Below are 11,604 nucleotides of genomic sequence, written 5' to 3' on the forward strand. Positions count from 1 at the left end.
CGGCCGTCATATAGCGGCCGCAAAAGACGGCCGTCTTTACGGTGGCGACATGTGGAAAATACCACGGCGTCATCCACCAAAGTCAAAGCGGCAAATTTGAAAAATGTAGGCGCGATGATCCCATCGCGCCGTCCCATAGAAAATTTGAATTTCGCGCCTTTTCCTACTGAGAAGATTTGCTTGATCATCTATAATTTACTTGGAGGATGAAATATGATCAGAAGAGGAAAATAATCGTAGTACGGAATCATTTATTCAAATCTCGTGTCACTTATTCAAAATGGCGTCACCGCTATCTAATAAAACGTTCACGAAACTATCGACACCGTCATGACGGCCGTCATTTTACGTTAAGCTTTGGATTCCTCCGAAAACGGTGCCGTCATATGACGGCCGTCATATAGCGGCAGCAAAAGACGGCCGTCTTTACGGTGGCGACATGTGGAAAGTACCACGGCGTCATAACACACCGTCATCCACCAAGGTCAAAGCGGCAAATTTGAAAAATGTAGGCGCGATGGGATAACGTCCCATAGAAAATTTGAATTTCGCGCCTTTTCCTACTGACAAGATTTGCTTGATCATCTATAATTCACTTGGAGGATGAAATATCATCAGACAAGGAAAATAATCGTAGTACGGAATCATTTATTCAAATCTCGTGTCATTTATTCCAAAATGGCGTCACCGCTATCTAATAAAACGTTCACGAAACTATCGACAAGGTCATGACGGCCGTCATCTTACGTTACGTTGACAATCAACGTAACGTAACGCCGTCTAGGAAACCGCGCCATCTTGTTTACATAGACAACGTTCTAGTGACGTCAGTCAACGCTATATAGCGGCCGTAATATGACGGCACCGTTTTCGGAGGAATCCAAAGCTTTACGTTGACAATCAACGTAACGTAACGCCGTCTAGGAAACCGCGCCATCTTGTTTACATAGACAACGTTCTAGTGACGTCATTCACCGCTATATAGCGGCCGTAATATGACGGCACCGTTTTCGGAGAAATCCAAAGCTTTAGGAATACTGTGAGATTATGTGATAATGTAGAAATGATTGTAAGTTACGTTCCGAATTATCTTCCCGTCTGATATTTCTTAAAAATGAAGCTATTCGTCTTATATATGTACTATTTTTCAGTAAAATGTAAATATGTATTTCAATTAACACGGCTGACCGATTCAGCATTTTAGTGCTTAGAGACGGAACGCTTCACTAACAAAATACGACTTATTACATGTTAATACATCACGAGGTCTTAAAAACATGAAAATTACAATAGTTACAAAATCCAATATTAAACTCAAAGAAATTTATGGAGCATAGTAAAAGACTCGACCGATCTTTATTATATCAAACTAATGTTTTGACTATAGGTTCTTATTTGACTCCAATTTTATTAAACGCATGCAGTCAAATGAAACAATACGCCGAGTCATTCAAAGTGTACCGCAGAGCAACCAAATAAAAAGTGGACAAAAACATTCGAAGCTCTCACGAGAGTACTAAGTTTCAATCTGTGTGTAATGTTAACGTTTTGGTCTTGGTAGTTTGTTGACGCCAAGCGTGTGGGACGGGACTAACACGACGGCTCACTGACATGTGCTTACTCCGGTATAGTACCTTACCCCAGCAGTCTATGCCCAACGCAGCATTATTTCGCACAACCCCAGTATAATTCGATAGGTATGCATGCTACACATCCTTTTAAGTTATTTCTATTACTCTCTATGTATGGAGGCTGTTTGTTCAGATTAATGAAAGTTCTATGTTACGTTGATGTTTAGAAGAGCGAACAATCTTTATTTTGATTATAAACAGGAAAGTTGAATCGACTAACAGGTCTAAATTGGTTTGGAGATCACTGTAAAATCTACACCACTGCTGTTGTATATAATATACCTTCTTTCTGGTCAATATCGGTAGTTGCTGAAATGGTATCAAAATTATATGGGGTCTCTTCCTAGCAGCCACGCCAACTTTACTGTTTCCTTATTCATTTTTACTGTAATTTGGTTATTAATATAAAAACGTGTTTTTATTGAGGTAATACAGCTCCAATTACAGAATTAATAAAACTACGTTGAGGTTGCTATAAGTTGTACAAAGTGTACAAACGCTCTTATTCATAAAACCATTTGTCTCATTTTAACATACGAATGGTGCCACTGCGCCAAATAAGAATGAACTTAATTTGCCTAAGTATAGGTAAACCAGAACTTTGGGAGTATTGTCAAGAGGGCGCTCGTTTTCAATTTTATATAGCAACAATTTGTATAGTGGGGACAATTGAAATTGGCAGATGATTTTTGTTTTATTCCGACTACTTTAATAAGTGCGAAGTTTGATGTTTGGATATTTCTTCGGTTTTTACGCTTAAATGGCTGACTCGATTTAGATAAAATGAATAGCGTAAGGTCAGTAAGTGCAATAACAGTCTTAATGATTCTCTACCCCCTGGGAAATTTATGTCTACTTTTAAAACAGTCCACAATTTTTTTATTGTTGGTATTTCTTTTTTTACGCTATAAAATTCGTGAATTTTACGACGTATGACACATAAATCAAAATCATCCAAATCTATTTTCTTTTTTGTTTTCTTTAATTAGGTTTGGTCGTTTATTTCCGCCCTTACAACCTTCGCTAGCAATCCGTGATACCGATGCATGCGATACACCTAATAACACAAATCAAATTATTACAAGACATCAACCAAATCGTGACGACCTGACTATAGTGACATTTGTCCATAAGTTTGAAACTTACCCGTCAATTCAGATGCTAATTTCGTTTTGTTTTCTAATGGAAGAAATTTCTCTCCCGCACGTTTTTAAATAACTATATACACTATTTACAACTTTTTTCTCTGTAAAATCTAAAACTTTCGGCATGATTATTGCAGTCTAATAATAATTCACACGAAACTAGACAAAGCAATGTTTACATTGTCAATATTGACAACTATCATAGAGGGTAGATGTTGTCTATTATTAAAATTGTTGCCATTGCTAGAAATTAGTACCAACAAATTTCCGTAACATGGCGCACCCTCAATAGATCCTGGTTCACCTATATATTTGAGATTTTTAGACGCTTATGAATAACGGCATAAGAATACTTAAAAATATGTATTTTTATATATAACTAGCAACCTCTCGTGCATTACGTACCTTCGAAACTTGATATACCAATCAGTCGCCTATTTCACTCTTAAATGAATAATTCAAATATTTACATATACATGAGTGACTTTAGAATATTTGACATAGGTTTTATTTTATCTTATCTGCGTATTGCCTCAATGAACATGGAATCATCTGTGATAATGGGTGTCATCATCATCATTGCAGTGACTATGCCAACTAACTGTCATTAAAGTTCCATTCTATGTCAGACTTGACTAACACGGGCGTAGTATCCTAAACATTCCAGCGTATACTAACTCGACTCTATTTTGTTACTTGTCTTCGGGCACAAAAAAAAATCTATGTTTTCAGCATGTCACACTAAATGTATCTCTTCATTCAGAAGTCAGAACCACTCCAATGAAACTTAGCCCTGTGCTTTAAATTTAAAAGAAAAAATCCTGACTTCCACACAACCAAAAATCGGCTAGCAAATCTAAATACGAAAATCAGGACACTGAATCACCGAAATAAATCTTGATTAACAACAAAGATTATAGTTCGTTCTTTTTTAGCATAAGAAAAAAGGTAAACAATCTTGATGTGTCTTTAATTGAAAAACATGTTTTAAAAATAAGTCACGGCAAATATGTAACAATTATGAATCTAATACGATCATTTATATTCTTCTGCTTTCATAAGTATAAGTTACTGATTTTTAAAAGCGTTTTTCAATTAAAAGACATGTCAAGATCGCTTAAGATCGGTTTTCCTAGGATAGCGGTGCCGTCATATAGCGGCCGTCTCCATACTAAATAATACGGCTAAATATGGGTGACGGCCGCTATATGACATCACTGCTATCGGAGGAAACCAAAGCTTAACCCTCTTTCTAATGCTTAAAAAAACGAACTATAGGCTGGTTTCCTGAAGAATATTTAAATCGTCAAAACAATAGGCTATTATGAAATTAGTAGAAAAAAACTGGCGACACAATGAAGTCTCGTATGAGTTTCTGTCAACTTAAAAAACATTAAGAATATAAATGCAAGCATATCCGTGTATTTCCATTGCTTTTAGACAGTTTGACTCGTACAGGAAACTAGCCTATTATTCTGCAGCACTAAGCATATCCGCCGGTCATTTGGAAACTAATTCAATTGTACTCTTTGTTCTCATACAATAACATACAATTGAACGAGATTTCAAATGCAAACACGGAAATCATACTTAGGGCAACAGAATAGCCCCGCTATATGGCATATATCATAGTCTATAGTTCGTTTTTTTAGCATTAGAAAAAAGGTAAACAATCTTGATGTGTCTTTTAATTGAAAAACATGTTTTAAAAATAAGTCACGACAAATATGTAACAATTATGAATCTAATACGATCATTTATATTCTTCTGCTTTCATAAGTATAAGTTACTGATTTTTAAAAAGCGTTTTTCAATTAAAAGACATGTCAAGATCGCTTGCCTTCTTTCTAATGCTAAAAAACGAACTATAGCCAACCATTGGTATCAGAAAAATAAAAAATTCTTAGCGTTGAAGATTTACCACTACTTTTTCTACTTTTCATAGTCACACACGATGATTGGCCAGACTTGCGATTTTCTGACTTCAATTTTAACGACCTAAACAGACCTTTCTACACAACTCCCCCTACCCAAAAGCCCGACAAACCTGAAGGCAAGTAACAAAACAGCTCCGTCATAGCTCCGTGTATGAACTAATGGCGTGTTTCTGTGTTCCGGTGCTTGTGCGCGTACGTTGCGTATGTGTGTGTGCGTGCGTAGGGCGTATCGCATCGGTCGCTACTGCCCGCTGTGCGACCGCTCCTTCATCGGGCCCAAGGGGACCATGCAACTCGTCATATGTAAGCTCTGCGATAGACAGCTTCACCAAGGTACGTCACGGCCGTAGGGCGCGGGCTGCGGTCGAATGGACAATAATTCTCAAACAGTCGATATCTTATACCTTTAAACGAGCAATTCTTGCTATATATATATATATTTCGGGGATCTCGGAAACGGCTCTAACGATTTCGATGAAATTTGCTATAATTTGCTGTCTTATCTCTGGGAAAACGCGCATTTTCGAGTTTTTATATGTTTTCCGAGCGAAGCTCGGTCACCCAGATATTTTGTATAATACGGGTAACAATTGTAATGTACACTGAAAATAGAGAGAATTTATTGTTATTACAAGCTTTTACTTAACTTGCAAATTTTGCAGTGTTTGTTCGGGTCAAATCTTGGATGCTAAATTAGACCCACTTCCCATTATTTAATTGAGCTGAAACTTCACATAATTATGTAAGTTGGGTGACAATGCCATATTGTGGTACCATCACCATCAAGCTGGTCTGATGACGGAGACAGGAGGTGGCCATGGGAACTCTGTGATAAAACAAAATAACCTCATTGTGTTTGAGTTTATTAGAATTGTCTCGACGAGTATTAGTTGCCAGTTTAAAAAAGTACAGTCAACGATAAAAATCTTGTATGAATTAATCGATTTGCAAGACCGAAGTGATCCCATAAGTGTTCCGTGAACAAAGTTTTGTACGGAACACTAAAAATGAATTTTTGGACAAAAAAAATCATTTTTACTTTTTTTTTGTGTACACAATTTTTACATGTTACAATGCTTTAACTACCATATTTATTTCTTCAAATTGAGAGTTATTTACATGATTCCGCAGTCCGCTTAAGGCTTGCCAGTAAGCTACTAGAAGGAATCTTAATTGTAAAACTCAATTCAGACATTTCTTGTAGCTTAATGTGCAAATCCATACCATCTTTTACCGCCTGCTTTAATGCTGTGTGCATTTTGATATCGAATTTGAGAACACATTTTGCACACATTATAGTTCGTTTTTTTAGCATTAGAAATAAGGTAAACAATCTTGATGTGTCTTTTAATTGAAAAACACGTTTTAAAAATAAGTTCCGGTAAATATGTAACAATTATGAATCTAATACGATCTTTTATAGTCTTCTGCTTTCATAAGTAATAGTTATTGATTTTTAAAAAGTGTTATTCAATTAAAAGACATGTCAAAATCGCTTACCTTCTTTCAAGTTCTTTCTAATGCTAAAAAAAACGAACTATAGCAAGCAATTATAGATTATTTTTGTTAGAAAAACGTGTTCTCGAAATTGATGCTTTGCTCCATTCCTTCTGCATGTTACATATACTTCATTACATAGATCGGTTGCTTTAGTTATGTATTCGCTATTACCGCTTTCTTTATATTGCATCACGTATCGCTGTTTCCATAAACTAGTAAACCTTTCCACCACCTCCAACCTTAAACTCCTTAAAACCCAACGAATTAAATAATCAAATACATATCCTAAAATAAACAAATGAAATATCACATCGATAGGAAGCTTAGTTGTGTTTTAGATGTATTAGACAGTGTAAGGTGGCATGATGTATATACACAGCGATCGAATGATGCCTCTAGTCGGTAGCGGGTCGCGTATGAAATGACCCCTTATTATCGGCCGATAGACCGATTTGTGTGCCTTTGTCCAGCGTTTTAGGAACTTAGAATAAGATATGACTATTATGTGACTTGATGCCATTTGAGATAAATTACTTACAATTAAAAAAAAACTTTCAGCTGTTATTACTGTGTATTAATAAACATAACTGTTTCAGGGAAGTTCCATTGTTGATTTGTGGCATAGACTAGGAATCCTCTAGACTGAGTTTAGGGCAATTATTTCATGAAACCGATGCTGCCAAAAATACGGGGGTGCGGGGGGACGAGGTGAGCGAATCCCGTGCCGTGATTGGTCCGTTCAAAGCCACGGACCAATCACGGCACGGGATTGACACGAAGATGGAGTAAAACTACCGTATAAGTGGCAGAGGGGGTAGCGTTACTATGCTCAGTCTAGAGGATTCCTAGTCTGATTTGTGGTGTTTTAGTTGAATTTTTGTCACTTAGCCCTTTCTGACCCATCCAATACATCTGTGCGTTTGATTTCTTGGCAAGGTGATTTAACCCTTGGCGACGTATCTTACAAGAAACATAATTTAAAACCCTCTTTTTGTATGTTTTTCGTAGAGCATTATTTACGCTATCAGGCGCGTGAGCCTTGATTTCACGATCTTTTTTAAATTTGTCAAGAAAAGAGTTAAATGTATCCATTTCAATTTAAAAATAATGTAAGTGTAGGTACCTACTGCACGCTTACAGTATACATTACATTAATAAGCGTGTGTTACACCACTGACTGACAAAAATACAACCACATAATAACAATGGTCAGACTCAGACTTGTTCTTAAAATTAATTAAGACACTGCGAAGTAAATTAACTTTTTGACCGCCAAAGACGTCAATTGACGCGCATGGTGACAGTGTAATATAGACCTTCATGCATTCCAATAAGGTTTATATTTAATAAGCTTGGCGTTCACAGGGTATAATTAAGCTTCAAACTTTTAATACAATTATTCAGCAATGCCACCCGCAATTGGATAATACCAATTCAAGTCGTTTTCATCATATCTCAGTTTCTGCCCATACCTGATATATGTTCGGTTTTTACAATGTATTATATTATAACATAGGTGAGAAAGTGCTGGTTAATTTGGAATATTCCAATAACTCTCAAATCGTATCAAGTCTACTTTATAATTTATACCATGACGTAGTCAACCAATTTGATGTGTAGGTGATCATATTATATTCTTTGTATAGATATTGTTATGTAAAATCCTTTCTCACCGGTCAGAACTGACATTCGAAAGTTTATTGTAGTTTATCTGATACATTGACTTACTCGCTTGTCATTTAAACTGCTACATGTATTATATACCTAAACCGAGTATAATGTGACCCGCAATCAAATTGGTTGTCTTTGGCTACAACATAAATACATAAAGGACGTGAGTTTGATCAAAAATGCAATACTTATAGTGCTCAATAAAATCAAAACACCTAAATACATCATATAGAATGTTATTAAACAAATTCAGGTGATTCGTTGCTTTCAACAGCCTTATTCAAAGAAAGTTATAGGCGAACTGTAGGCTGACATGATTCAAAAAGACATCACTGATGTAGCAAAAACGAAAGATTGAAAGAAAGGAGTGTACAGGTTTTTAAATGGTCGGCACGCGCATGGACCAACTCTGAAGTTGCAGGCGTCCATAGGCTACGGGGACTGCTTAAAAATTACGTTTGAAAGTCGTTGTTCAAACCTCGGATAATTTCTATGAATAAGGTTGTACCTAATAGCAGTGTGTGTGCGCTAGAGACTGCAGCACATTATAACATTATCGCTAAAGCGTTCTTTATGCATTTATTCTGAAAAACATGACAAGTCTACGAAATTGAGCAGGAGGACCCTTCCGTGTTACCTTTTAAACGCCAGCTAGTTTATTCTGAACAAGTTATAACTTAAGGCTTCGTCAGACAGGCGCGTTTTCCGGGCGGAGCGTGACCGGGGCGCGACGCTTTTACATATAAAACGCTCACGCCGCGCCCGGAAAACGCGCCTGTGTGACGAAGCCTATAGGGTGCAGTGAACCTGCACGAACTCGCTAAAGAGTTCAACGAACTTCGCAAAGCGTCAGAAGGTTGACACGGCCGGGTTCTAACGCTCATTAGTTCGGGCAACGATTAGGCTTAGCACGCACTGCGGTTTTTAAAAAGCGGTTCCGCTACCGCAAGAAATGTAACGTACGGCATTCTTAAATCGCAAGTGCGTGCGCTTATAAAGAATGCCGTACGTTACATTCGAGGGAAGTCAGTGCTGTCAAACTGGTTTAACTTGACAGACATTCAGACGTACTCATTTGAGTAGCCACTGTTGAATTGAAACTCGTTGAATTGAATTGAAACATTTTTTGCGGTAGCGGAACCGCTTTTTAGAAACCGCAGTGCGTGCTAAGCCTAAATCTGGTGTGTGTGCGCAGACTGCGTTAGGCAGACGGTGGCGGCGCTGAACGTGCTGGACTACACGTGCGGCGAGTGCCGCCGCGCCGGCATCGCGTCGCGCTCGGCGGCGGCAAGGCTCGCGCCGCGCACCATCGCCACGCTGTTCATGGCAAAGCGACGCTTCAACAAGTACGCGCACCGCCAGTACCTGGCCTCCCGCGCGCGCGAGGCCGGCGCCGAGGCCGAGGCCGCGCCCGACCTCAGCTCCGACCCCGACGACCCGCAGCCCTTCGAGGACTGACCGCGACCATAGAGAAAAAAAATACATAGAGTGCTCACTCCATACAGTTTTAGTACCAAAAAGACTTAGCATCGAGTAGCGGAACTATTAGTACTGCTACTTGACAATAGATGTAGCACCGACCGGAAAATCTTATGCTGTTGAGATAAGACTTTCCGGTCGGTGCTACATCTATTGTCAAGTAGCAGTACTGATAGTTCCGCTACTCGATGCTAGATGTAGACACTGAAATGAATAGTCTGAACTGATGTATGGAGTGAGCACTCTTGTCTTACTATATTTCTCTATGCCGCGACCGACTGTATAGAACTGTGTATAGTGCCGACTGTGTATGACTCGTTCGCTTCGCGCGACCCCGCGTCGCATAAATCTGATTAACGTAATTAACTAGTAGGCTACGTATGTTTAAGTTATCGGATAGTGAGGAGATACTAGCTGTATTCGGCCGGGTCGACCGACTCTTTATTTTCGTGATCGGCCGTATCCGGACCGCCGCCGCGGTTATATTATCCCTAGTGGGTGTAGACGGATTAATTTAACAGAGGTTAAACATGAAGTGGTTAGATAGATGTAGGTCGCAGATAAACTAACATGTAAACTGTACAGTAATACTAACTTCACTATAATGGGTAGCTGGGCAATCATACTATTTTTAATATTAATAGTTTTGTTTTGAAAGTATCCTGTAAGAAAAAATCATGTATGGACGAGTGCTTGGGTAAATGAGACGCGTCGGCCTCATAATTATAACTTGGAAGATGCAAAAATGTCAGCCGATAATCCGTTTGTTTACACAAGCACCGTTTTCGGTCAGAGAATTGTTATGTTGGAGAGAAGATTCACGAGTGCTGCTGTTTCGTTATGATTATTACGAATTTGTTTATAACTTGTATTGTAGCACTAACATAATAATTTTGTATGAGCTATATTTGCATAAAATTGACAATTAGGTTGTATTCTCTACGATTGTTTTTTTACTTGGAGATAATAAACAATTATGATAGAAACGTCTGCCTTTTGATGCATTTGAGTTTTGTTTCTATGAATTGTTTTCCCCTTTTGTTTTCGAATATCGGCTAGACGCTGTGAAAGAAATGATCTAATCAAGACAGACCGCATTTTATGTTTTGAGATAGATTAACTTAGTTATTGTTAATTCTCCTTTGTAAGGTATTTATTTTAGTTTTATATGGATACAACTGTATACAAACTTGTGTCCTCTGTATTTGAGAAATGTAAAATATATTACAAGTGAGATATGCCCGGAAATCATTGGATGCCGGTACGAGTCCAGTGAAAGCTTATATACTTATGAATTATTCAATACAATGGAGGGAGAGTTCCCCCTATATCTATTACGCAGAATCATTCAATTAATTAAGGTACTGTTGATTAAAAGCACTAAATAGTTAAAATAAGATTTTGTTTCTGTAGTTTAATTACTCGAATGGAATTCAGCAGCTTTCCAATGTCATTTCTTCTATACTTAATTTCAAAGTACAAAACCATTAGGCTATTTTGCGTTCTAATTTACTCATCGTTCTGGAATGTTTATGAACCCAATTTATATAGATTATTAATAGAAAGATCAAATAAATTATTTAAACTCAGAGTCTATGTTTATTTTCATTACGAAGAAAATTATTTATTGTACGGTGTTATGAAGATAGTATTAAATAAAATATAGCCGAATTGGGTGGTATTCATTTCCAGAGCGAGTTCGATCGAAGCCGATGCATTGTGTGCCGCCGCTCGTTAGGTACATACTCGTAGTCCGCGCCTTATACGTAACGCTCGCTGTACTTACGACCCTGCGCTGTCTTTTAACCACTGCTGTGTGCAATTGTCCCGTATGTTGTGTATTATACTTGTATTAGAATTCTGTAAGTGCAGTATCAGTAACATTCATCAGATGACCTCTAATGTATCATGTTTAGTTTATAGTTATCCTTCGGTTATTATTAATCATAGTTTACTTAGTAACAATTTTTAAGACAAAATTTATGTCCACAGATTTATTTCAACGAATCATGTTATGACTTTTTATATTAAATATATACTGGTTTGGGTGTGCCTGTGTGTCACACACCTCTGATTCGTATTGCTTTATTGACACAGGTGAATTAAGACTTACTTCTAAGAGAATATTGATAACTTTATGTCTACTTAATGCAAGTGTAAACGTTCTAGAAATCTCGCACTGTTCGGTCAATTTTGTAAAAAAATAAAATAAATTTAATTTGAGTTCTTTTGTTTTCTTTA

The 11,604-nt window shown here is 37.5% G+C and overlaps 1 protein-coding gene across 1 annotated transcript in view; it reads left to right on the forward strand.

Moving 5' to 3' along the window:
* LOC134653700 (mucin-2) overlaps positions 1-9,342 on the forward strand; it is a 30,741-nt gene extending 21,399 nt beyond the window's left edge. The window contains exons 13-14 of the mRNA XM_063509092.1: positions 4,937-5,046; positions 9,080-9,342. Of these exons, the coding sequence (XP_063365162.1) occupies positions 4,937-5,046; positions 9,080-9,342 (373 nt within the window). The remainder of the gene's footprint in view (positions 1-4,936; positions 5,047-9,079) is intronic.
* The last annotated feature ends 2,262 nt before the right edge of the window (positions 9,343-11,604 follow it).

Source organism: Cydia amplana, chromosome 13 (assembly GCF_948474715.1).
Source record: "Cydia amplana chromosome 13, ilCydAmpl1.1, whole genome shotgun sequence".
Classification (NCBI taxonomy): domain Eukaryota; kingdom Metazoa; phylum Arthropoda; class Insecta; order Lepidoptera; family Tortricidae; genus Cydia; species Cydia amplana.